We start from the raw sequence: 25,224 nt of genomic DNA on the forward strand, positions 1-25,224 counted from the left end.
AAATTCTTTACATTCATATATTTAACTCTAAATTTTCGAGAATCTTTACAAAAACAAACAAGACATTGGTTTAGGATGCTACAAATAATAAATTTTGATAAAAAATGAAGTATTAATCATAATAAAATTCTCCATATTTAATATACAGTCAAACTTAGATAACTCGAACCATAATTTTCCAAAAAAAAGACTTTCTTTGTGATGCAAGTATGATGTACAGTATTGGCAGAAAGTAGAGCAACTTTAAAAATACACTACAAATCTAATATAATTTATACCAATAATGAGCACACTGTATACAAACATATCGGTGAATATTTCATGTATTAAAAATAATTCTGTTAGCTATAAATCAAAAAACTAAATATTCGGCTGGTAAAAAGTATAGCAACTAAATGTCATTAATCTTTACTAAATCCACAATAATTTTTAGTTACATAGAGTATATAGTACCTCGTGGAAAAAATTATTTTCCAAATTAAACTCACAGATTGTATCATTCTTTCAATACGATAAAAGAAAAATGAATATCGCTTGATTGTAACGCGTGTTTTACAATAATTTTCAAGATTTGGTGATGTGGAAGGTAAAAATAAAACTGAAAGATCAAGAAAAACCAATAGGTTTAAGGATAAACAAATTTTATCTTGCTCCAAAAAAGATCCTTTCCTGAATTCCAGTAAAATAAAAGCTCTACTTGAGACACAACTTGGAATTATTTCTTCAAGGACTGATTACTACAGTGGGGCTTCATGTGAGAAGCCCAAATCAAAAAAACACTACTAACAGGGAAGAACAGATGAACCAGAGTTGAGTTTACCAGTTCCCTTTTACACTGGACTTTAAATGATTGGAAACGAGCGAAGTAGAGTGATGAAATCAAATCTGCTTAGCAGTGATGGGATTTTATATGTAAGGCGACCTATTCTTGAAAAATTTAACCCAAAATTTACCATACTCACTGTTAAACACGGCGACAAGTCGAGATTAGGAATGGGTCCTCTCCTTTGAATAGAGAGTATCATGGATCTTTTTATATATAAAGGAATATTTAAGAACAATATGGTACCGTTTTCAGATAAAAATATTTCACTAAAACTTTATTTTCAACGAGATAACGACCGAAGCACGTTTCAATTTCAATATTTGAAGCAGTGGCTTTTGAGGGAAAAAAATAATATTATGAACTGGCCATCTCAATTTCCCAATCTAAACTTCATTGAAAACTTATGGGAGATAGTGAACAAAAAAAAAAAAAACACAAAGAGTAAATCACCAAGATTTATTCATGGTTCTGCAAGAGTCTTGACAAAATATGGATCCAAATATTATTGACCATATGTAGCTTTCCATTTAAAAAAGGTGTTGGGAAGTTATTCATAATATTGGGGATTTTACAATATATTAATGTAGAATTAATTAAAATACTAATTACAAATTATTTGTGGTAAAAAACTTTAAATAGCATAAGTTGCTCTACTATTTGCTAGGCCAAAACAAATAATTATTAGTAAAATTACTAACTATGTAATTGTTAAATTTATAAAGATAACTTAATTTTCAATATACATTTTTTAACACAATAACCAGGACAAAAATTATTCGAATTTTAAAAAAGTTGCTCTACTTTCTGCCAATACTATACGTATTCATAACCTGTATATTACATAAGTTACTAGTAGAGTATATTACCATATATATCACCTAAATAACATTTTAAATCCTATAAAATATGTAATTCATAATACAATCATTATTATTACTACACTTTTTCTTTAATTAGCAATCCAAATATAGACAAGTTTTGGCTTCATTCTGCTTTAAACCATTCTATAATCGCCTTGCCGGCATTTTCATATTTAGATCTTTTTTCTCTTTCTTGCGCAAACCATTTACGATTTCTTTTATACGCTTATATTTTTCATCAATAGATACAACGACACACGACATCATCCATAAATTGTTGGAGTTTCCAGCATTATTAGAATTGTTGTCGACAGTATGCCATTCGGGCATAAGAGAGGTATCATCGGAAAGGAAAAACCTCGAAGAGTTCACCTGAAGCAGGAGAAATTCGACTTATACAAGATTGCGTATTTAGTTCGAATTATCAAGTAAACAAGTCTAAATTAAATTAACGTAACTGCATTTTTAACATAATTTTTCGTTAGTTAATGGTAAGCATTTATTTAAAAAAATAATTAAATATTGGTTTAGATTAGAATAGAACTGTCCTTCATATTTATACCAATCGAAAACCGTTTAATCCGTGTCAATTTTGAGAGAGACATCATGCAAGACAGAGACAGTTAAAGTCTGCAAATTTGCTTCGTAGTAAGAATCGTTTACCGTCTCTGTCGTGCATAATGTCTCTCTCAAAATCCAGTAGGATCAAAGGCTTTCCAATCGGTATATTTAAATATTAATTCGACAGAATCTTTAAAACACTTGAAATTGACATCACAATTTTCAATTGTTACTGACAATTTTTTAATCAAGTATTAATTTTCCGTAGAAACATTCTTTACATTAAATATTTAAATCTAAATTCTCCGTAATCCCGTAAATACCATTGAGAATAGTATGGTATGTTGTGAATAATACATTTCGCATAATTGCACAGATTTATCCCAATTTTTTATTGGTTGCTGCTAAGTTTTCAACAAAAAAAAAACAATTAAACTCTTATAAAAAACTCTTCATATTTAATATATTTAAACCGAAATTCTCTATAATCTCCATAAATACAGTTTGAAAATCGCATGGGATGCCGCAACAAATAATCTTACTTTCATAAATAAAAAACTGCTCCGCATCCTCTAAAATTATTGTTATCGAGCCCGCATAAAAAATGAAAATAAATAATTAATATGCGAGTCTGACACACTTGCTCAATCGCAGTAAATTATTTAATACGTTTAAATTGATGTAATAACACAGTTTACGTATCCTTCGGTAATTAAAGATCAACAACTACAGTTACTCACATTAATTGTTCTAGAAATCAAACGCATCGCATTGGATCTACAATGTTTTCGTTCTCGCTGTTTTGTTATTATTGTTCCGACACCAAAAAGGGCAAATTTTAATTTTTTACTTTCCCCGTTTCGTAGTTCCTTGACTCCGCTCCAAATTCGTGCCGATTTTTTCCCAATCTTGTTTTTACTTTCCGCAACAACCTGCGGCGACCTTTCGATTTTAACCGGTGAAATTGCTCGCAAAAAAAAACGGAACGATATGTTCGGATTTAATTACACCCAGGAAATGGATGATTTGAATATTTATTAATCACGATGATCTCACACATAGGCGATTAATGAATATTGTTTATATGGACAGGAATGGAAAATGTCACACGCCTAAATTGTCAAGTAATGTCAAATAATTAATCAAAAATCACAATGTATAAAGTCCCATAGCCAAAACAGTCTTGTATCATCTTCATCATGCAATCGAAACATAACAGTGAATAAGACGGAGATGTCCACGAATCTTAAAGCAGTCTGTCAGGTGTGCAAAAAGGGTTTCCGCGGTATAAAGACTCAATGCAGTATTTGCAAAGCGAACTATCACTATGCCTGTTTGGTGCACGTGCCCGGTTTGATTATAGGGCCCAACAACACGGTAAAATGTTGCATAAAACCCGTACAAAAAATTAATAATAATAAGTTGGATAAGAAGAGGAGTGTTAATCCTACAGCAACGCAAAACGTCAAAAAACAATTAGCGTTATCCAAAGCGATTCTAGATGAAAAATACACGAAAATTATGGACAAAATGAACAATTACAAAAGTTGCTCAACATCAACGACACGAATTTTACAGGATAAGTCGCTCAATGTTCTTCTTGATTTCAAAACTAATTCGGTGGCCGGAAATAAAAACGAAATTAATTACTTGTTTATCAAAAATTTGCTGAGGCAAACGTCGATTCTTCAAAATCTACTTGAAGAACAACTGGCGAACAAATTGTGCCTGACGGATAATGACAATTCTGTTATTTGCAAATACTGCAGGAGAATGCTTTATGGTGATTGTGTGGAATGTCTGGTTTGCAAAACTCGGTTCCACATTAAATGCATCATGCAAATGCCTGGTTTAACCATTCTTTCGGAGAAACTAGTGATTTGTTGCAATGCCAAGTTAATAAAACAGCAATCTTGGGAAGAAGCTAACGCTCTTAAACACATTAAAGCTAGAGATAAGCGAACAAGTTTGCCGCTGCAAAAAAGAGGTGATTTTGTTTTAAGCTCTGGCACTAAATGGATGATTCTTAAAAAAGAAATGCAAACACACTTAATGGTTCACAATTTGACTGAACCTAACATGAATATCGAAAACTTGAAAAAATCCGAAAAGGAACAGGATATCAAAAAAGTTCCTTCAATCGATCTTGATAAAATTTCGGACGAAAAACTTGTTACAATTATACCAAGTCCAAGTAGAAGAAAAACGATCGATGATATGTTAAAGAAGCAAATTTGTTATAATTTAAACGATAAAATAGTGCAATGCGCTGCACAATGCAAGAATAAGCTCAGGCGTGTTAGTTATAATGATTTCTCCCAAAACACTGTTAGACCGTCAGTTCCCACAACCTCATCAGATCCAACAGAAATTATCTCAAAATCTTTAATACAATCAACGAAAGAAGCACAACAGAACACCAGTAAAGTAAAAATCCAAGAACTAAACTCAGACACGATAGATATATCCGCACAAGTAAAGGCCGATACCGAAGAACACGAATTTAATACAACGAAAAGCGAAACTTTAGAAAAGAGTCAATATCATCAAGCTTGGTACATCGAAAATTTCCAGTCGCACAAATCCACTACTTGTACAGTTTGTAGATTGAACGGTTTGGATATTTGCAACTGTGATGATGTGAATTATTTCAGCGACAACTGCGTCTGTCGAGACCTAAATCATAAGTCTACTTGTACATTTAAAAGTGTGACAGAAAAGGCGACTACGAGAGTTTTGAAAGACTCTGAAATAGTTTCGTCCACAGAAATTGAAGTACAGACTTCCTCTCACGCAATTCCGTCCACTACCAGTGATAAATCAGGTTTAAAAATTTCCTTTCAAGTCGCCGAACCAAACATGAAAGACTCTGAATATCTACAAAGTTTTAACTACGACGATTACATTCTTAAAAATCCCGTTGCAAATTATCTTAGTTTGTTCACAACTACAAGATTTACAGAATGCGACGAAGATTTCGATGAAATTGAAAATAATTAAGTGACAACAAATAATAAATATATTTTTTTATTACATAAACATTTCAATAAATATAATTTGAACAATATAAAAATATTCACTTGTTACATCCTTTGATTAGGTAAAGTTTGCAAAGCATGTTCAATCAAAAAATATTCCTCAGATTGTGGTGGTACTTTATTCTTGTAATCAACTAGAGAGCTTTTATTTTTTTGATTTATATATTGATGTATGACAAATTTGTGACAATCCAATTTTTGAGCTAAACTGATGCTTGTATCACTGTCACTTATAAAAGATAAATATTGTTGTAATATGTCTTTTGAAGGTTTGTGTCTACTCAAACCATAGACAAACAATTCGGGGTTTATCACACTTTTCAAACTTTGTTTTTTAGTCAACCAGTTCTAAAATATAATTTAATTATTTCATAAAGTACATAATATTATTAATAAATAAACATACAGGTTTTATAAAAAAATTGTAAATTTGAGGCCAAAGTTCCATGCTAGCCAGTGTATTTAAAACCACCCATTCAAAACTGAAATCATCAATTTTTAATTTCTTTTTAAACTCCATAATATTATCATTATTGTTTTTGTTTTTGGTCCACTCAGTTTTACATAAACAGGCCAATTGTTCTATAACTGAACTGCTGTTTTGACGATTTTCAATTTGCCATTCTAAAAATACACATTTAAATACTAACATATTAACTTTTACAAGTTTATCTTACGAAAAAATTCTAAATGATCATAGAGTTCTCCCTTCTCATCACCTCCAACTCTCTGTAAATGTTCCATAATGTACTGCAATAACTTTTTATGTAATAGTTCTTTATTGTTTATATCTCTGCCAATCAAATAAAACAATTCAACCTTTAAAAATTACACAATAAAAATTTTATACAAAATAATTTGGTTATAGTTACCAAATTTGAAGAATTTCCTGTTGCCCTAATAAAAAAAAATGTAATGTGTTAATATTATTTGATTAAATACATACATGTACATGTCAGCTAATTGTTGTAACTGGTTGTTGGAAATTAAATAATTGGCATAATGTTTAATAGCAATTTTCCTTTTAGCAATTTGATGATGGAACAGATTCAATTTTAACGTATTCTTCATGTACAAAATAACTTTTGAAATTATATTTCCATCAAGAGTTTCAATTGCTGCATCTAGCAATAAAATCTTTTCCTCCAATGTTTGGTAATGATGTAGAGAATATTTTTGATCATTGAACATTTTTTTAATAGTTTCCTCAATTGGAGGAACTACTCTTTGGTTTGTGGACTTTATGTCCCCTAAAACTAACAAAACTAACAAAATAATACGAAAATAGGCAACAACAAACCTAAATCTAATCCAGTTTTTGATATTATCGAATGTATAGGTAAAACTAAAGTTGTTTCAGCTGATGAAAACACAGAATTTCTCGTATCTTGAACAGGTTCGATTTCCTGAAAATATACACATATACATACACAATATAAGTCTTAAACTCATTAAATTTTTACTTCTTCATCGTCAAAATTAAAACCAGAAGAACTGCTTATGTTCCAAAAATCGTCGTCAACATTTGAATCCATTATAAACAAAAATACCTAAACTAAAAACTAAAGTTGAGGTTAAGTGTAATTGTCAAAAAATTTAGAGACATTCAATTTTATCAGTTGGCCACAAATTCAAAGAAATTTAAAATTAAATTTAATGATTTTCTTACCTATAAATTTAATTACTACCGTCCAATCATATTTTATGTTAATATTATAAACCTTCGTTTAAACTTTATTTTATTAAAAGATTCCATTAATTTTATCACTATATCCTATTTTACAATTACACCTGCATTTACCTAAATTATACTTTATTATTACATATTCGTTAATGTTGTGTTTGCAGTTGATAAGTCTTTTAACATTTTAACAATTTATCATAAATCGAAGAAAAAGAAGTGAAAATAAATGTGTAAATTATTTTGACATTTTAAAACTTAACCTATAAAAGACACAAACAGGAAAACGTTTGTTTACGTTTGTACATTTTAACTTTCTTAACATAAACGATGTCTCTAGCCGATGAATTACTGGCCGACTTGGAAGAAAATGACAATGAAGATCTTTACGAGGAAATGGAAGTTGAACCGGAGGTCAAAGAGGAAAAGCCGGACATCAAAACTCTAATTCCGGAACAAGACACCACTCAAATAAACTCAGTACGCGAACTGTGCAAATTACGGGACTCCGAACTTCTTACTAACATCATAAAGCAAATCGAAAGTTATAGCGGTAGAATTCGAAGGGCTGTGGATATTATTGGGCCTGTTGAATCTGATCCTGAGTATCAGTTGATTGTTGAGGCTAACAATATTGCTGCTGATATCGATGGTGAAATTGGTAAGTTGTTAACTGTTTTAATTTAAAAGTTGGTGGCTGATTTTTAATATTTTGCAGCCACTGTACATAAATTTGCAAGAGATAAGTATCAGAAAAGGTTTCCGGAGTTGGAGTCTTTAGTTGTCAGTCCTTTAGAGTATGTGAGAACAGTTAAAGAGTTAGGTAATGATTTGGATCAAGCCAAGAACAACGAAATCTTGCAGCAGTTTTTAACCCAGGCCACCATTATGGTTGTTTCTGTTACTGCTTCAACCACACAAGGGTAAGAATTAATTCAAAATATTTAGTTATAGTTGATCAATCAATCAATATTTCTTTTAGCACAATGTTGACAGAAGCAGAAAAAGCTCAAATTGACGAGGCATGCGATATGGCGATAGAATTAAACAACTTTAAGTTAAAAATTTATGAATATGTGGAAAGTAGAATGGCATTTATTGCCCCAAATTTGTCCATTATTCTTGGTGCTTCGATTGCCGCCAAACTGATGGGAGTCGCAGGCGGATTAACTCGATTGTCCAAAATTCCCGCCTGCAACGTCCAATTATTGGGCCAACAGAAGAAAACTCTCTCTGGATTCTCACAGACATCCATGTTACCTCATACTGGATTTGTGTATTTTACTGAAATCGTACAAAATACGCCACCGGATTTAAGGCGAAAGGCTGCAAGATTGGTGGCAACCAAATCAACTCTGGCGGCACGAGTGGATGCGTGTCACGAAGCTTCGGACGGAAGGATCGGTCGACAACTTAGAGATGAAATAGAAAGGAAACTAGACAAACTGCAAGAACCACCTCCAGTTAAATTCGTCAAACCTTTGCCGAAACCCATAGATCAGTCTAAAAAGAAAAGGGGCGGGAAGCGTGTCAGAAAAATGAAAGAGCGTTACGCAATGACCGAATTCAGAAAGCACGCGAACCGTATGAACTTCGCTGATGTAAGTTTTTCCATTTTTTTTATTTTGCCTTATTTTACTAATATACTATTTTAACAGATTGAAGATGATGCTTATCAAGAGGATTTGGGATACACAAGAGGTACTATAGGAAAGACAGGCACAGGGCGAATCAGACTGCCGCAAGTTGACGAAAAAACGAAAGTTAGGATATCTAAAACACTTCAAAAGAATTTGCAAAAGCAACAAATATGGGGCGGAAGCACGACTGTTAAAAAACAAATATCTGGTACAGCTTCAAGCGTCGCTTTTACTCCTTTACAAGGGTTGGAGATTGTTAATCCTCAAGCTGCTGAAGTCAAAGTTAATGAGGCGAATGCGAAGTATTTTTCCAACACTTCTGGCTTTATGAAAGCAGAAAAACCTGAATGATTATTTTATTTACTAGTATTAGATATAATTGTAAATAAAACAATAATTATATTGTAATGTTTTTATTACACTTAGACAAATTAAATTAATACAAAACTATTCACTCTTGGATTTCTTTTCATCCTCCTTCATGTGCAAAAAGACAAATGAGAAAATGAACACACCAAACATCATGCTGAAAGCTCCAGCATAATAGGGATAGGCGCACGAGATAAATCTCTCATACTGAGTATGTTGTAAAGGTCTAACTGATACTTGAGTAGTGCTGAATAGTCTTGTGTATCCTACCCTGTCATAATCCACCTTGAACTGGTAAACGCCATAAACGTCAGGTATTTTAAAGTTGGCTTGATATTTTCCGTTCGGCAAACGTTGTAATGTGGTACGAACGAAGGGATCGATCCTGACAAACTCTAATTGAATATCATCAACAGTGAAAGGTTTCCATTCACCCTTTTCTAAAATATCTACTTCAATAGTGTATATCACGTTTTCCATGATTGTGTAATCTTGAGGTGGGAATTTCTCGCCTTCTTTGTGATGATTTACGGATTTCACCCTTAACTGGCCATGTTCTTTGAATACCCATTGACTGATTGATGTTGCTACCTCTTCATTTCCTGATTTTGCAGATTTCAAGTTACCCTAATGGAACAAGAAATAATGTTTAGTTTAGATAATTATAATACAAATTATTGTTAGTTAACTTACATGAGCTCTTTGAACAGAAGAAGTAAAGTATTCATCAGAGAAAAAGGCTAAGGAACCACTAAATACAACCCTTGCATTATTCCTTGCTTGTAAACCAGCTATTAAAACGGTATCTTTTCCAATAGCATGAGGATACTGAAAAATCAAATAAACTATAAATGCCTACAGTTAACAATTAATCATCAAACACTGACCTCTTTTATGGGTTGATCTGGGTTGTAACTGTAAGAAGTACTGTCAGCAGACAATAAGGGCAAAACAAGAGGATTCTCAGGATCAGTCAAAATGCCAGTACCTTGATACAATAAAGGTTTGATGGTTTTCTTGGCGCCAACAATAACGGGTGCATCAATTAAATTTTCAGCACTCAAAGCCAATTTGGTGTGTTGTCCATCATCAGAAACATCGTATATCAAGTGATCAATAACAAAAGCTCCTTCTTCATCTACTTCAAATCCACATTCGGACGCCAATTCACGCAAAACGTCGCCGGTTACGCTGCTTCCGGCCAGCAGAACATTACCACCGTCGTCAATGAACTGCGTGATGGTGTCGACACTCAAGTTGCCCCCGAATTCTTCGACGGACGGTGCAAAAATAATCAAATTTTGATACAAATATTCGCCGTATTTGCTGAGTACCAAAGACGAATCATCGGCGATTTTAAACGTAAGCGTGTAGCCTCTTTCTGTAACATTTATTTATGAAAAAATAGCCGGGTGTTAACCTAAAAATTGTACCTTGGAGCGATCTGAAAAAGATCGAGTGGGTTTCCCGAATAACCTGATTGTCCAGGAGGACCAGAGTGTTTCCTTGCGCATTTGCTTTGGCGTAAACGCACGCAATTAATGTTAAAAGGCCCAAAAGCTTCATTTTTTCGGGCCAAGCCGCACACGTCACACAAATATCGAAAACTTGTAAACGTCACAGACTACAACTCACAGTTAACAACTGTTAATAGGCAACCACTGTTACAACGTAATTTAAAATTTGTCTCCAGTTTCAATTCGAAACTTTCGAGTCTGTATATTAAATTATTAGCTTTCATATTTTACCCATTTGATATTCCACAATTGTTGCCAAAAATATTTATTTTTGTCCGTTAAACGGAAAAAAACTAAACATCATTTCTTGTAATTTTAAAACAATTAGTTTTGCACTTGTGATATTATTTTTCAGTTTACGATTACTTTTTAAAATCTTTAAAATGAACAAACACAATAAATAATCTCATTATTTCAAAAGTAAATTGTGCGGTGACCGTTGCTCTTTACGGAGAAGGAAAAAGTCAAAATGAGATATCAAGTCGACTAAATATGGCACAATCGGTGATTTTAAAAGTGAGTAAACTATTTTACGAAACGGGTACCAATGTAAAATGATCTGGACAGGGGCGAAAAAGAATAACTTCACCACAACAAAACCGGTATTTAAGACTCCAAACTCTTAGATAAAGGTTTTTAACCAATACTTTACTGCAGGAATAGTTTTCATTTACTTATAATGTAAGAATAAGCCAGGACATCATGAGAAGAAAAATGGAATTCAATATAACCCCGTACCGTGCTGTACCAGGTCCCTTATTGATTGCAACACATTGTTTGGGGGAAGCTGAGTGAACCTCATGCTGTACCCTTTGCTCCATTTATTGGTGAAGAGTTTATTTTTATGCATGAAAATGCTCGATATCACTGGAAGAATTGTCAGAGACTACCTTGACGAGGTAAATTGTTAATGAACTGACCAGCTGGAAGTCCGATTGAACATATATGAGACTATATGGGTAGACAAATAAGAGCACTACCACCAAACACTTAAAAAAACTAAGGGAAAAGATCATTAAATTAGTGGAAATACTCCATATAGGAACAAATAAACTTAATGTTAAAATTTTGTTATATTTAATTATTTCCCTAATAGCATTGTATTTTTTCTTTTTCAGTAAATATTCATAGATTTTATTTAAAACTTATTTCATTTTTGTTAATGTTTAAAATAATACTTACTACTAGTGACTAAAGTTAAACTAGAACCGAGCGAGGTACTGATCCTGTATTTATTTAAGCTAAAGAAAAAAGTCTAAATCTGAAAACTTTTAAAAACATTTGACATTCATAAGAAATATATTTACTTTTTAACTATATAAGATAAAAATTAGAAGTTTCGAGAAGTAACAGACCTAAAAAGACGGACAATATAATTTCGTTTAAGAAATATTAATTAATTCAATCATACAGTAATAATTGAATGGGCCGATCCAAACCCATAAACTGTAAACCTGTAATATGTAAAATTGATGAGAAATTTACGTATGTTGTGTGTTGAAAAACTTATTTTACGTTTCCAGTTACCATGTTAACTATAGTTAACCTGTAGGTAAAAACTATAGTCTCGTTTGGAACTTCTTTGAAATCATTCGAAAACATTCAGTTAATATATTGGATTAATAAATTAATAATAATAATATAAGTAATAATAATTTATTATTTTTAATCCCTTATCGCCTTTTCAATTAATAGTGATAACAACCTAGATGAGGCGAAGGTAATTCTAAAACTGAACTGATTTATATATAAACACATTAAATTAATTTGTAACTGTAATTTTAACGAAACTGAAATAAATGATAAATAATTGATTGACTATTATTTCAATACATATTTTAATATTTATCATAATACATTTCCTTAAACCAACTGTAGTATCATTAATAGTAAATTAAAATTGAAATAATAATTAAATTACGTAGTGAATAATTATTAAAGTATACTTGTTTGTAAAATTTTAAAAAACTATTTACATTTTTTAATTACCAATTTTTAAAAACCAATCTCATAATGAAAAGTACTGATAAAAAATATTGTCTTACTTAAGAAATATGTGAAAGTGGATGGAACAAAGTCAGCCAACTTGGCAACTTAAAGTGAAGTTTTAAAACAGTTAAACGTATAATAAACAACAATATTTTAAAAAGTTTTATTGTAATATACCTATAAAGTGGCATTTTATATAAGGAACATGTATAAAATACAAGTATACTAGAAAAACAGCTCGTAAGTAAAAGTATAAAATAATCAATCAATATAAAGCAACAGTATATCACATGCAATTTTTGTAATTGTACTTTTAACAACCAAACAACCCTAAATTCACCTATTCTTATACAGCTTAATGCTGATGAATTGAAAAACAAATTACCGGAGAAACTGTTTCTAAAACAATAACTTAACTCTACAATAACTAATTATAATAAAACAGTGAACTCAGATTATTCAACACTTGTATATTAAAAAAAAAATGAAAAAATCACAAATTCATCATACCAGTACCTAAAACATTTAAAACGTTCATATGTAATGATAATTAGAAAACGGCAGTTCCAACATTGAGACGGTTCAATTAAATTACTGCATCTCGAGATGGAAAATGTCCGTTTGCGACGAACCCTTCTTGTCACTTTCTTCTTTTGCATCACCGTCGGCAGTCTTCGTTTCTCCCTCCTTTTCCACTTCGCTCAGCTCGCTTTCGCTATGGCGACGATCGTGGGCACGTTTCTTATTCCTCGCTTTTCGCTGGTTCTTCTTTTTCTGGCCCAGAATACTAGAATTTGACCTAAAAATTTTTTATTAACACAATTTTATACGTTTAATTTGTAAATATTATACCTGTATAGTTGACGTTTGATATTATCGTTAAACCTGACGGTTTTCTTAAGGCTGGTGGAGACTTCACTGTCCTCTGGAATGACCGAGTCTAAGCTAGTGTGGCAGTTTTCTAACGAGCTGGGCACGAAGTCATCCAAACTCGACTCTGAAATGCTTCTCACGACGCTGAAACGTTTTTGAGACAAACGTTTCAAGATACCTTTACTTTTCGACGGGCTGTAGCTACTGCAGCTTTGCTCATCACCACTCGAATAATACGAGGACGCGATATCTATTGCCTTCGTGGGTTCTTCTGGTTTAAATTGTTGTTTTTGTTCTGGTTGCTCTATTATCACTTCCAACGGTTTATCTTCTTGTAGAAGTTCATTGATGATTGATGGCTCTTGTATATAAGTTTGTTTTAGGTTGTTCTCGTCCGGGCCGTACAAATAACTGGTCAAAGTATCAGAATTACCAGTGAAAGGTATTTGTAAAATCACATTGTTGTCCCACGTTTCCACCTGAATTTCCTGTGAGATTTTGTGTTCGGGTAATCGGACGTAGAACGCGTAAAAGGAGGGATAAAAACTTGAACTAACACTGGTGAATTTGACGTGCAACGACGTACCAGCGTCGTTCACGAGCTTACCGACGCTGCTCTCGTCGACGTTTTTCACGTTCAACGTGAACGCCAAAGTGTTCTGGTACAAGTGACACGTAAACTCGGGAACTGTATAACTCACATTCTCGTCTAAAAACTTGGTCCTAAATTGTGTGGCACTCAATTCACTAACCAACTGTTTATTTTCCGTGTTTTCGTCGTCCGATTCGGTGGAAACTGGCGAGTTGTTATCACTATCCACTCCACTATCTTCTACACTGTCGGTCAGCAGGAGATTCATGTTTCTTTTCACCGGTAACGTTACAATTAGCTTCTTGTGATCTTTATCGAATTTCGCGTTGCCCGTGTTCTCGTTGACCGGATATGGCAGGGTGATGTTGAGCTTGTATTTTGCCGGCTCCTCGCTCACTAACTGCACGGTTTTTTCCGTTACGTCCAGGGTTATGTCACCTGATGACTTTAACAGGGGCAGATTCACTTCCAGCACCAATTCCTTAGGAATGGCAGCGTTCATTTTCGCCTCCTTGTGTCCGGTGCACTCCTGCAAGTCGGTGTGGGAGCGATGTTTTAACGTGTACTTGGGTGTTGTATATTTCGATTTGTCGTCCGTTTTGGACTTGGATTTTTTGGGTTTTTTGTGCTGGGTGTCCGCACATGAGTATATTTTGTCGTACAGTTCCTTTTCTTCGCCGGTCCGTTCGACGATCTGGGGGTTTTTGGATGGGGTACGTCTAATGCTCGCCCTCGCCACCCCTTTGTACTGCAGCTTGGGGAATTTGAGATTTTTCCCGTCGAGTTTGACGTCGTAGTTGGACTCGATCGCTTGGATGGCGGTGTTGTTAACCATGTTCCTGAACGCCTTGTTGCTTCTGGCCAGGTGCAAAGTGTCTGGATGGAACACCACGTCGTAGACCACGCACCTCACGTTCTTGTTGTCCAGATCGTCCCGGCCCGGGGTTACGGAATGTGGCAGCGACCACTGAAGACCTTTCGAGCCGCCTTTGACGGTCGGTTGAGATGTGGGTCTGTCGATCAGTTCGTTGACACACACGTTCACGAAACACTTCTTGTCCCCATTTATGCTTGTTTTGATCACGTAACCGGGATGGGGATGAATGAAGGTGACGTCGTTGCCGCGTTCCCGTTCCAATTGGGCGATCTCCGACTCGTATATACGCCGGTTCTCTGGGTCCTGGATCTCCTCGACGTAGTCGGCCAACATTTTCCTGAACTCCTCCTTCTTGAGGGCATCGCCGATGCGATTGATCTCGTCCCTTGTTAAATTCAACTCTTGCAACTTCTCGAACGTATGCGACATGTTTTTTCACTGGGTTAACGATACGGTGTACTGTCGGTGCGCCGTACCAAAATAAACAACTACGTCGAGAATTTTCCCTGTTCACGTGGACGAATCAGCCGGTTTTTGGCGTGCGCACTGCTGGCAGCTCGCGCGCCCGATTCGAAAATGTCACGTAACACTCCGTTCTGCGTATTGATTTTGACTGTTTCTTTTGACTTCTCTTTTTGTTGACGGATTTTTGACGTTTCTATAATTCATCGATTCTTCAAATAATGCGGAATAAACATCGTGATTGATCAAACATTTTTTTTAATGAGGTTACACGCTATCTTGGGGATGTATATAGTGATTCGCTTAATCGACTAGCTTAATTGATGTTTATAGTGAACTAAAAAAGACATCTAAACAATCTGGAATTTTCGTACCATTTTTATACGTTTTATCATTGTTTCTAAAATATAAGACTAACTTTTTAAAAGAATTTTTACACAGGAAGAGACTATCTAAAATGTCTACATTACCAACAATTATAAAGGTAAAAACTTTATTCTCTGCATAGCACACACGTTAGGAGTCGTTAATGTTATATCAAAATTTAAACAAGGTGTTTGGTATTTCCGTTTATTTTTTCCCTCTTTAAATGTCAATAACATTTTTATTTCAAAGGCAATTCCCTGAAACCCCACATCATAATCACGTATTAGTATGATGAACATGAACAAAACGAATCTTGTTTACTGTGACAAGAATGTTCGAGATTTTTCTAAATTTATTCTTAGCTCCATATTATTTCTACAATATCATAGATATTTTACGTAAATATACTCATGAAGGTCAATTTATACATACAGTATTGGTCAAAAGTTGATAAATAATTTTAATGTGAAGGGGAAACGAAAAGAATTTTGTTTATATTATTATTTTTTGTTTAATATATAAGAAAAGGTCAATTTATACATACAGTATTGGTTAAAAATTTTATATATAATTTTAATGTACATCTTGTGAAGGGGAATAATAATAATAATTATAAATAAGAAAAGGTCAATGTATACATACAGTATTGGACAATAGTTGGTAGACAATTTTAATGTACATCTTGTGAAGGGGAAACCAAAAGTTAGTTTAAGATTTACATAATCACTATAAATTATGACAATAAATTTAATTTATAATTATATACAAAAACGTAATGATATTATATACTACAATATTGTTATTATTATTATGTATTATGTTATGTAGAGTTATTATTTTAATGCAAAAAAGTAAGTTATTTGTATTTTTATTGTCATTTTCAAAAAAAAAAGCTATTATTATACCATTTCAGAATAGCTTTTCACGGATTTATGTTTTTTAGCTTTTCTCACATGAAGCCGAATAGCTAAATATAAGCATCATTGTAGGAGTTGTTTTTAAGACATTTAATTTCAAAAACCTTTAGTAAAATTGATTTCCATTTAGAATTTAGTATGTCTTAATTATGTAAACACTATAAAATAAATTGTAGAAGTTCGGAAAGGAAAAACCACGAGGTGTTTACCTGATGCAGAAGAAATTCGAAATTGTGCCAAATATTTAGTTAACAAGATATAATCGAAGTTCGAGTTATCAAGTAAAAATTACACATAATTTTCTACCTAGACCCTATTGCTAACCAACCAAATCGAATTATCGACATGCGACTGTATTTGATAAAATAGCCATTATTAGCAATTAAAGCTTGACATCTCCCCGTCTTTGATTCTAATAACTTATTAATAACACAAGGATTGGCATTCTCTTATTTTTTTTAATTGGTCAAAAGTTCATCCTTATTGGAGTAGGTTTTCTCCTTGATCTCTTTGTTAACAATTCCCCATATGTACTCTATAGGGTTAAGGTCTGAGGATGAAAATGGCTACTTCAAAATTTTCTTGTTCAAAAAAATAGGAATGTAAAGAATTGATGTTGAAATTTATACCTAAGTAAATTGTTTACAATATAAGGTAACATTGTGTCTCCCAATACCCCAATAAGTAAATCTATCCATAACATCTTCATTTCTATAAATTGGGCAGAACCTTCTCCATGTTTCACTGTTGATTTTGTTTGTTTCTATGTAAATTTTCTTCAAAAATATGCTTTCTATCTTACAAGAATATAGAGGAATCCTGCTGTATTTTGATCAACCTGGGAGCAGACAATTTTTCTTCTACTAATCTTCATCGTATTTATTTTGTAGAAATTTTATACACATTTTCATTGTTTAGTACTGTTTTAAGTTGGTTTATTCAAACTTATGTGTTTAAATTCTTTAATCTCTCATGGATTCATTTTTCTGAAACGTCTCTATTAGTACTGTACGTATATTTTCGTATTGTTGAATATTGCCAAGTTTTTAACACTAAATGTTCAACACGAATAATATGAAATATTTTGAAGTATACAGGTTGTCATTAAGTGGTATTCAATATAATTGTGTTTCAAAATTAACACATTAATAAGTCAAATTCGTAAGTTCATAATAAGAAAAAGTTTTTATGAAATATTTTTGTGAAACAAACACTCCGTACAACATTTAAAATTTTTAAGTGGCATTTACATTCCGTACATGGAATACGGTTACGTCAAAATTTAGCAAATTTCATTACACGTTTGCAAGACAATAAATAAATAACTAATCAAAATATTACAGACTTATAATTTTAAAAAGAAAAACAATGAGTGTAATATTTTAACGAATTCTTATCGAATTTAAACACATTCGGCATAATCGAAATATAAATGATTAACCTTGAACGATATCTTGGCCCAGAATTATTTTTTGTATTTTTAGAAAAGTTGGCAACGAACCGCGGAAATTTTCTTATTTCCGCACATCGTTGTTTTCCAAACGTTATATTTGTTGGCATAATAACAATAAATCGTTCACAAAAGTGTTTACAACTGTTTATGTAACTACGTAATATCGTTGCGTCTAAAATTATGTATATAATTTAGTATGAAATAATTTTTATTGTCTGAATGGAAAAGCACATAGAGATAACAATTAGAATCGCAATTAAAAAGCGAGTTCAGTTCGTTCATGTGCAATTATCGCATCATTCAAGGACTTCACACAAATACCACATACGTTATCAGCAAACTGAACAGAACGCACATGTATATGTATAACTTAAATAGATATTATTATTTAACAACAAATATTATTATTTACATAACGGAAAATAAACATGATTAAACTTTGATTTTGTAATTGGGTCTATCGTTTAAAAATTGAACGTATTAAAACCGGTGATTAAAACTAATGTAATTCCAACTAGACTGAATTATGTTATGTAGGTTATTTGGATAAATATATGTTCTACAGTGTCTAGTTAAATTTAACAATCTGTTGTTCAGACAATCAATTTTATGTTCTATTAAGTAGTGCATGTTTTCTCTACCTACTTACATTTGTGGAAATATGTGTTTTAAAAAAGACGATGAAATTTAAATAAAAGGTTTCAAAAAATAATATTCTCAATGGTATCAATAAAACGACAATAAAATATACCTAAGAATATCTGATATCTAAAAGTTTCAAAATTCCATAATTTTTTTTATAATAATAAAGCTGCACATAAATAAGATTATAATACACAAAGGTATCTGATATAAATTATTTTTCAAAAAAAAATATATGGATTGTAAAATTATACTAAATTTTTTTTCATTAATTAATAATAATATGATTTGGTAAGATCTAACTTATATATTTCTAAGCGTATAATTTTTTTAAATTCAGTTAATGAATATTAACTGATTAATTAATCTAGTATACCGTTTAAAAAACTTCATCAATTTGTGTTGTAATTAGTAAATCGATGACATTCTATTAAATGAAATTTTTACTATGTTTCTTATTTTAATTTATAATATAACTATTATTATAACTAAATATTCATATTTAATAACAAAAACAATATATTTAATTTAAAATAAAGTTTATTTAATTATTTTTTTTAATTAATAACAATTAATTTTTCCATCATATTTATATTTGAAAAAGTATAATTTTACAAAAATTTAGCATTTCATATAATAAATAAAGTCTTATTTATAGTTAATACTTGTTTATTAACACAGACCATTACCACGCATAATAAAAAGTCATGTAACTGGTTAATTATCATCAGTAAATGGTTCACTACATCTCTCATGATATCTGTATACATGAAACAGTGTATTTTACCAAAAATTTTCTGTAATAGTGATATACCATATGAAGAAAAAAACAAAATTTTATTTGAAGGACGACGAATATATTGTTTACTATCTGATTCTATTCTATTGAATTTGAATTCATTACTCCAAAGTACTCTTCGCCAAAATTATGGAGAATAATTAATACAATTTCGTGCGGACTTTAGTCTTTTCGAATATTCTTTTTTGATATCAATGACCTCTTTAATGCAAGTTTTGTTCATTTGGTGGATTGTTCGACTAGATAATCATCTAATAATGATCTACAAAATAAAGGATTTCGTTTACTGATTCTTCCAATTTGTTTCTCTGTAAAAGAAGTTATTTTTTCTTAAAACGTCTTGTTATTACATTTTCAATGTGTGTTGTTTCATATTGGTAATAACATTTTTAAGCTTTTAATAGCACTATTTGGAACTTGATGTTTCATATTAATTAAAATTTTCCCCTTCTCTAGACTTCAATGTTTACTTTTTCTACTGAAAGTGAATTATTCAATAAAATAATGGAATAAAGTGGAAAAAACCTAAATATGTGACATTTCTTTGGTTAACCAAATCAGAGTATTGTGAATATTGAATATATTTGTCGGTTAACTGGACAAAGGTTAAATTTAATCCTTTTATGAAATATCATACAAATTGTTTAATTTTAAATTTTGTTCTATACCTCTGTTTGTTATGAAAGATTTAATTATTCGTTTTTTGTAATTATTAATGCCTGAAAATTATAAAAATAATTGTACTTCTACGTTCAATTTTTCATAGTCGGTGAACCTTTATAACCATCGAGACGTGTAATGATCTAAAATGTTGTCCTTTTAAAAGCAGTCTATATTACTTTTATAATAAAAAATAAAGTAAATTTTCCTTTAAGAATACCACTTTTGCAGATCATTACTTGACATCATGTAGTGTGATTTGCATAAATATTACTTTTTTGGGGATATTTCAACCACCAATTACTTAACATTACTACTTAAAATTAACAAAATTTTTAAATACATTATAATATTTACTTGTTATTAAAAAATTTATAAAAAAATAATAACAGTTGAATTTCTATAACTCAATTTTTTGATTCTAATATTGTTGAAATTAAATTAAAAAAATGAAATCAAAGAAGAATTTTTATACAGAATTATGGATATGTATATTTTTATGAAATTTAGTAAATACCCATTTCAGGGGGTGCTTAATCCGTAAAGTAAAGTAGATTTGCTATAAATAATTTGCTACCCTGAAGGTCGAAAAAGAATGTTCGTCAAAATCGGTCGAAAAATACAAATTTTATGGGCCTTCAAATGGGCCACATATGGCAATGTATGGTATATAAGTTCATAGTTCAGCAGAGAAATTTTAAAATATAGAATAAAATGCAATAAAAGATGTGACTGCTTTCGAATATACATATACAACTTTTAATATTTTAAAATTGCCATAATTAAATAAAAAGTTTTTTTATTACGCCATAAATGCAAAGAGGTAATCGAATAAATTTCTATCTGATTAATCGGTTCACGACTCGACGGTTGCAACAATCAACAACCGAGCAAATCGCATTTCCACCGTTCGCACGAAACGACAACACAAAAATCGGCAGCGTGGGGCTTCGGTTACGCAATCCGAAAACACTTTCGTTTAAATTCTGATGAACGTTGTTGTTGGCCTAGTACAACATAGTCGTTCCGCGACCATCGCACGAACCTCTACCTTTCACCTTTTCCTCGCACCCAAACATGCATATCGTCCCCACAACCTTGGCATCTCCATCCGAGTTCGCGGTTTGAAACATGGGACCTAGACTGAGATCAACATTCCCTGTGTTCCTGGTTTTCACCATTGTTTTTGTGCTGTGCAGTTTCACGTTGCTGAAAAACGAGTGCTGTTTGGAACCAGCCCCTGAAGGGACGACCACTCGCACGACCGCAGCATCTCCGTCGCTGCAGCAGTCGCATCACGTGACCAAATCGCTGAGTCAGCTCGGGCAGATGGACGAGGTGAGCAGGAATTTCTTGTTCCTGAATGCGGCAAAAAACAGCGGCTCGGAAATTCTGGTTGTGATGCTGCAGAAGATGCAGGGGAGGAATAATTACAGGCATATCCGGTTGAAGAGCGGACATGAACAGCTGAGTAAAATACAACAGGTATTAATTTATTCGAATTAGTTTAAAATTAAGAAATTCAATGAGAAAGTTTATTAAGAAATGGTAATAAATAATTCCAAAAAAATTGTATTTTCAGCAACAAAATCTGTGAAATCTTTTATACATTTAAAACCTGATTTATTATTTAGAACAATATTTGTTGTAAGTGGTACTTCTATCTATAAATTCATGAATAAATTTAAATATAAATAAGTACTTGAGATTATTTTTATTAACTATACATTCAATTAAACTTAATTCAAAAACAATTTAAAAAATAAAACAATCCGCTTTTCTAATAAACACAATATCCATATTAACAATGAGTAATAAAACAATGATGTAGTGTAGCAAAAATGTTACATACCAAAGCAAATTATATTCATAATTTCCACATCAACATCTTGTTTTGAATCGATCATATTATCATTATAAAATCTTCCCATAGATTCATTCAAGATTACAAGGCTAAATACGGTATTGTTACGAATTCCTGACATTTTAGCAGTAATCCGGTTCTGATTTTCTTACCAAATTAAAACCGAACAACTTAGAACTTTCTAAATGGAATAATACGCAAATAAATTAGGCAATTAGGGAAATAAGGGGGTACTGCACAAAAAAGTTATTTGAAAGCAGGAATTATACAATGGGGAAAACTAAAAGGGAAAATCGAGGACGTTTTCATTCCAATTGTTATTCTGACCACTACTTAACGCGATTTCTCTTAAATCTTAAAACGTAACCTTTGAAGCTCTTCAATTCCCACGATTTGTTATTACACTCGCTTTCAAAACAATTTTGCCAGTTGTTGTTAATGAGCGTTTCTTGTTATATTTTCAGGAGGAGCTGGTGGATAAAATTTATTCGAAACTGCGCCAAGAAGCAGTACCGTTAAGTTTCGATCAACATGTGTATTTCGTGAATTTCACGTCGTTTGATAAACAGTCGCCCACTTACATAAATTTAATCAGGGATCCTGTGGAGAGGATTATATCCAGGTATGTGTCTCGCAATAATTTTGGTCCATTGTGTTTTTTTTTTCGTGGGCAAGTTTATCATAAAACACCAGAATTTATGTAACGATGCGTGGGCGTTGACCTTTTTTACCATTTCAAACCAGTTCACTGAATGATTCATTACGTTTTTTACTATTAAATGTGTTCCGCAGTTAAAAATACTACTTGACCCACATTAACGTCTATTATTGTGTTGGCGCAAAAATATTTGGAGCTGTTTTAGGTCTTCAATCAAAACAAGAAAGGGGAGCGATGATTTTTTCTATAAGTGTGTGACGAAAAAAGCATTAAATTGTAATTTTAAAGATGGTGTACCGTACGACTTAAGTATACCGTACTTCTGCGGACAAGATAGTCGTTGTATGTATGTATTTATTATTATATTTGTTGCTAGACATTGTAAATTATTGTTTGCAGGCTTTTAAACGACAATTGGGCTTTAAATAAGGCGAAAAGAAATGTAGAGCGGTACTTTGGAGTTGTTGGAGTTTTAGAAGAACTGAACTCAACGCTAGAAGTTCTAGGGTACAAAATACCTAAATTTTTTAAAGGTGTGCAACAAGTATATCAACAAAACTTGTTAGGTATGTTTCTAGGTCTTTAAAATTACATTTCATTTAAAATGTTGTTTATTTTAGGCGTTTTCAAAAACAATAAGCCCACAAAAGTGCCGGAAAAGATAAGAAAGGCGCTCAAAGTAAATCTGAGAACCGAATATGAATTTTATGAGTGGATAAAAAGGAGATTGTTTGCGGAACTTCAAATGTTATATGGTGAACATCAGTCACACTAATTTTAAGTTATTCCTATTTTTGTATAATTGTACCAAAGACTGTATTTTTATGTTTATAATAAAATATTGAAATGTAACCTAAATGGTTTATTTATGGTAAATTAAGAATAATATCATACAAAATATTTCTATTTTTATATAATTGTACCAAAGGTTGTATTTTTATGTTTATAATAAAATATTGAAATGTAACCTAAGTTGTTTATTTATGGTAAATTAAGAATAATATCATGAAAAATGTAAGGGATTCACAAAATTTTTCATTTTAGGAGCAGGCGACATCTATTAACAAGCCGAAAAAATAATTATAACTTCCAGATGAAAACTATAACTACATAATAATCATAATAAATATATAAATGCAGGTACAAATTTTTGCTTTTAATTTAAAATACTTACTGGCATAAAATTAATGAATGTTCATTAAACTCTTCTAAACTCTTCAAGAGAGGAAGGAGAAGAAAACACACAGTTGTAAAAATAACATACTATTTTAATAAAACGATAAATACTCCATAAACATAGTTCAGTTAAATTTCTAAAATAAAAGCATATCAAGGTACTTGGAATGGTGGTTCAACTGCTCGTGTGCTGGCTGGGCGTCAAACCGCCACTGTGTTCTGGACTGTGTTTCTGTTTTTTCCTTTTCTTCTCCTTTTTCCTCTTCTTCCGCTCCTTGTCCTCATCATGTCGTTTCTGTTTCTTGTGCTTTTTCTCGTGTGTGTCGCTTCCCGTGTCCGTAATAGCGATCTCTTGACTAGGCAGTCCACCCTCCTTGTGTTTATGTTTTTTGTGTTTGTTCTTGTGCTTGTTCTTTATTGGGGTCGCATTTGTGTATCTGTACTGTTCGGGCAACTAAAATAATAGAACAGTTGTTAAATGGGAACGAATAAACGCAATTAATTGTAGCCTTACTGGTCCCGGATGAAGTCTGAATCCATCTAATTGTATACTTGTCAATGGTAATAGATCTTTGCCACCAATTGGTGGTTTTTCAATAACTGATCTTAAAGAACTGTTGTCCTGTTGTCCTGGTGAGTCTATAACACCGGGAAGTGTTGGTAAAAATGATGAAAGTTGCTCCTTTAGTTTCTTGCCACTGAATTTACTGTATGAATGTTCGAGGCCATAATAGGCCATCAAATTCGTAGCGCCGGTCAATTCTGATTCTCCTAAAACATATTAATTCGTTTGCACTGGTTTTGATTGAGTTTTCATATTATATTTACCTGGTGGTTCTTTGAGTAAGTAGAACGGCCCGCTCGGGACAATGGAGGGGTTCTTTCCCAACAAAATTGTCGTTTTTAATGTTCCAGAGGAATCCTGGCGCGAAACAACGGGCGACCGGGCCCCTCTCGGTGACGATTTTGGTGAATATTGTTCTACTTTACGGAACTGATCGCCCATCATTTTTAAAACCTCATCGTTTTGTCGCAAACGATGTGAACAAAAATTCTCTCCGCTCCTGGCTACTAACCAAACAGAAAACGTTTACTGTCTCACGGACACTGAACTACAATTCTAAAACATACACCCCACCCTCAAATTTAACCCTAGATAATAATGTTTATCATCAATCAGTTAATATAATTCATATGTCAATATTCAGATTAGCAGGTATACATTCGTTAGAATATAATTAGTTTTGTATTTAAGATTTGTTTTTGAATTTCTATGTATCGACTTCCCTAAATTTTTGTGTATGTACACCTTTAAGTTTACAAATGTCAAACTGTTGTCAAAAATTATTGGGAATCAAAATAAGTCGTGGAATCGCACATTTTTGACAGACAAAAATATCTAAA

At 32.2% G+C, this 25,224-nt stretch overlaps 6 protein-coding genes across 6 annotated transcripts; 2 read left to right on the forward strand and 4 right to left on the reverse strand.

The window, feature by feature from the left end:
- Nucleotides 1-5,258: 5,258 nt before the first annotated feature.
- LOC109595942 (spermatogenesis-defective protein 39 homolog) lies at nt 5,259-6,866 on the reverse strand. The gene is made up of 7 exons (XM_049967198.1): nt 6,749-6,866; nt 6,586-6,691; nt 6,232-6,541; nt 6,158-6,182; nt 5,963-6,104; nt 5,692-5,909; nt 5,259-5,633 (listed from the first exon to the last, which is right to left on the reverse strand). The coding sequence occupies exons 1-7, from the start codon at nt 6,818-6,820 to the stop codon at nt 5,331-5,333; spliced, it is 1,176 nt and encodes a 391-aa protein (XP_049823155.1). The 5' UTR covers nt 6,821-6,866; the 3' UTR covers nt 5,259-5,330.
- An 89-nt stretch (nt 6,867-6,955) lies between these two features.
- On the forward strand, nt 6,956-9,056 carry LOC109595968 (U4/U6 small nuclear ribonucleoprotein Prp31). Its single transcript, XM_049967197.1, has 4 exons — nt 6,956-7,627; nt 7,685-7,889; nt 7,949-8,567; nt 8,625-9,056. Exons 1-4 carry the CDS (start codon nt 7,297-7,299, stop codon nt 8,955-8,957), a joined length of 1,488 nt encoding a protein of 495 aa, XP_049823154.1. The 5' UTR covers nt 6,956-7,296; the 3' UTR covers nt 8,958-9,056.
- Nucleotides 9,004-10,581, reverse strand: LOC109595969 (dolichyl-diphosphooligosaccharide--protein glycosyltransferase 48 kDa subunit). Its single transcript, XM_020011409.2, has 4 exons — nt 10,409-10,581; nt 9,863-10,356; nt 9,669-9,803; nt 9,004-9,602 (listed from the first exon to the last, which is right to left on the reverse strand). Exons 1-4 carry the CDS (start codon nt 10,539-10,541, stop codon nt 9,054-9,056), a joined length of 1,311 nt encoding a protein of 436 aa, XP_019866968.2. The 5' UTR covers nt 10,542-10,581; the 3' UTR covers nt 9,004-9,053.
- Nucleotides 10,582-12,630: 2,049 nt separating this feature from the next.
- On the reverse strand, nt 12,631-15,462 carry LOC109595945 (protein kintoun). Its single transcript, XM_020011379.2, has 2 exons — nt 13,334-15,462; nt 12,631-13,280 (listed from the first exon to the last, which is right to left on the reverse strand). The coding sequence occupies exons 1-2, from the start codon at nt 15,250-15,252 to the stop codon at nt 13,073-13,075; spliced, it is 2,127 nt and encodes a 708-aa protein (XP_019866938.2). The 5' UTR covers nt 15,253-15,462; the 3' UTR covers nt 12,631-13,072.
- A 5,673-nt stretch (nt 15,463-21,135) lies between these two features.
- On the forward strand, nt 21,136-23,492 carry LOC109595957 (heparan sulfate 2-O-sulfotransferase pipe). The gene is made up of 5 exons (XM_020011396.2): nt 21,136-21,607; nt 22,451-22,608; nt 22,850-22,990; nt 23,044-23,210; nt 23,265-23,492. The coding sequence occupies exons 1-5, from the start codon at nt 21,254-21,256 to the stop codon at nt 23,417-23,419; spliced, it is 975 nt and encodes a 324-aa protein (XP_019866955.2). The 5' UTR covers nt 21,136-21,253; the 3' UTR covers nt 23,420-23,492.
- Nucleotides 23,493-23,891: 399 nt separating this feature from the next.
- Nucleotides 23,892-24,914, reverse strand: LOC109595973 (mediator of RNA polymerase II transcription subunit 19). Its single transcript, XM_020011420.2, has 3 exons — nt 24,649-24,914; nt 24,335-24,591; nt 23,892-24,274 (listed from the first exon to the last, which is right to left on the reverse strand). Exons 1-3 carry the CDS (start codon nt 24,827-24,829, stop codon nt 23,996-23,998), a joined length of 717 nt encoding a protein of 238 aa, XP_019866979.1. The 5' UTR covers nt 24,830-24,914; the 3' UTR covers nt 23,892-23,995.
- Nucleotides 24,915-25,224: the final 310 nt, after the last annotated feature.

Source organism: Aethina tumida, chromosome 5 (genome assembly GCF_024364675.1).
Source record: "Aethina tumida isolate Nest 87 chromosome 5, icAetTumi1.1, whole genome shotgun sequence".
NCBI lineage: Eukaryota > Metazoa > Arthropoda > Insecta > Coleoptera > Nitidulidae > Aethina > Aethina tumida.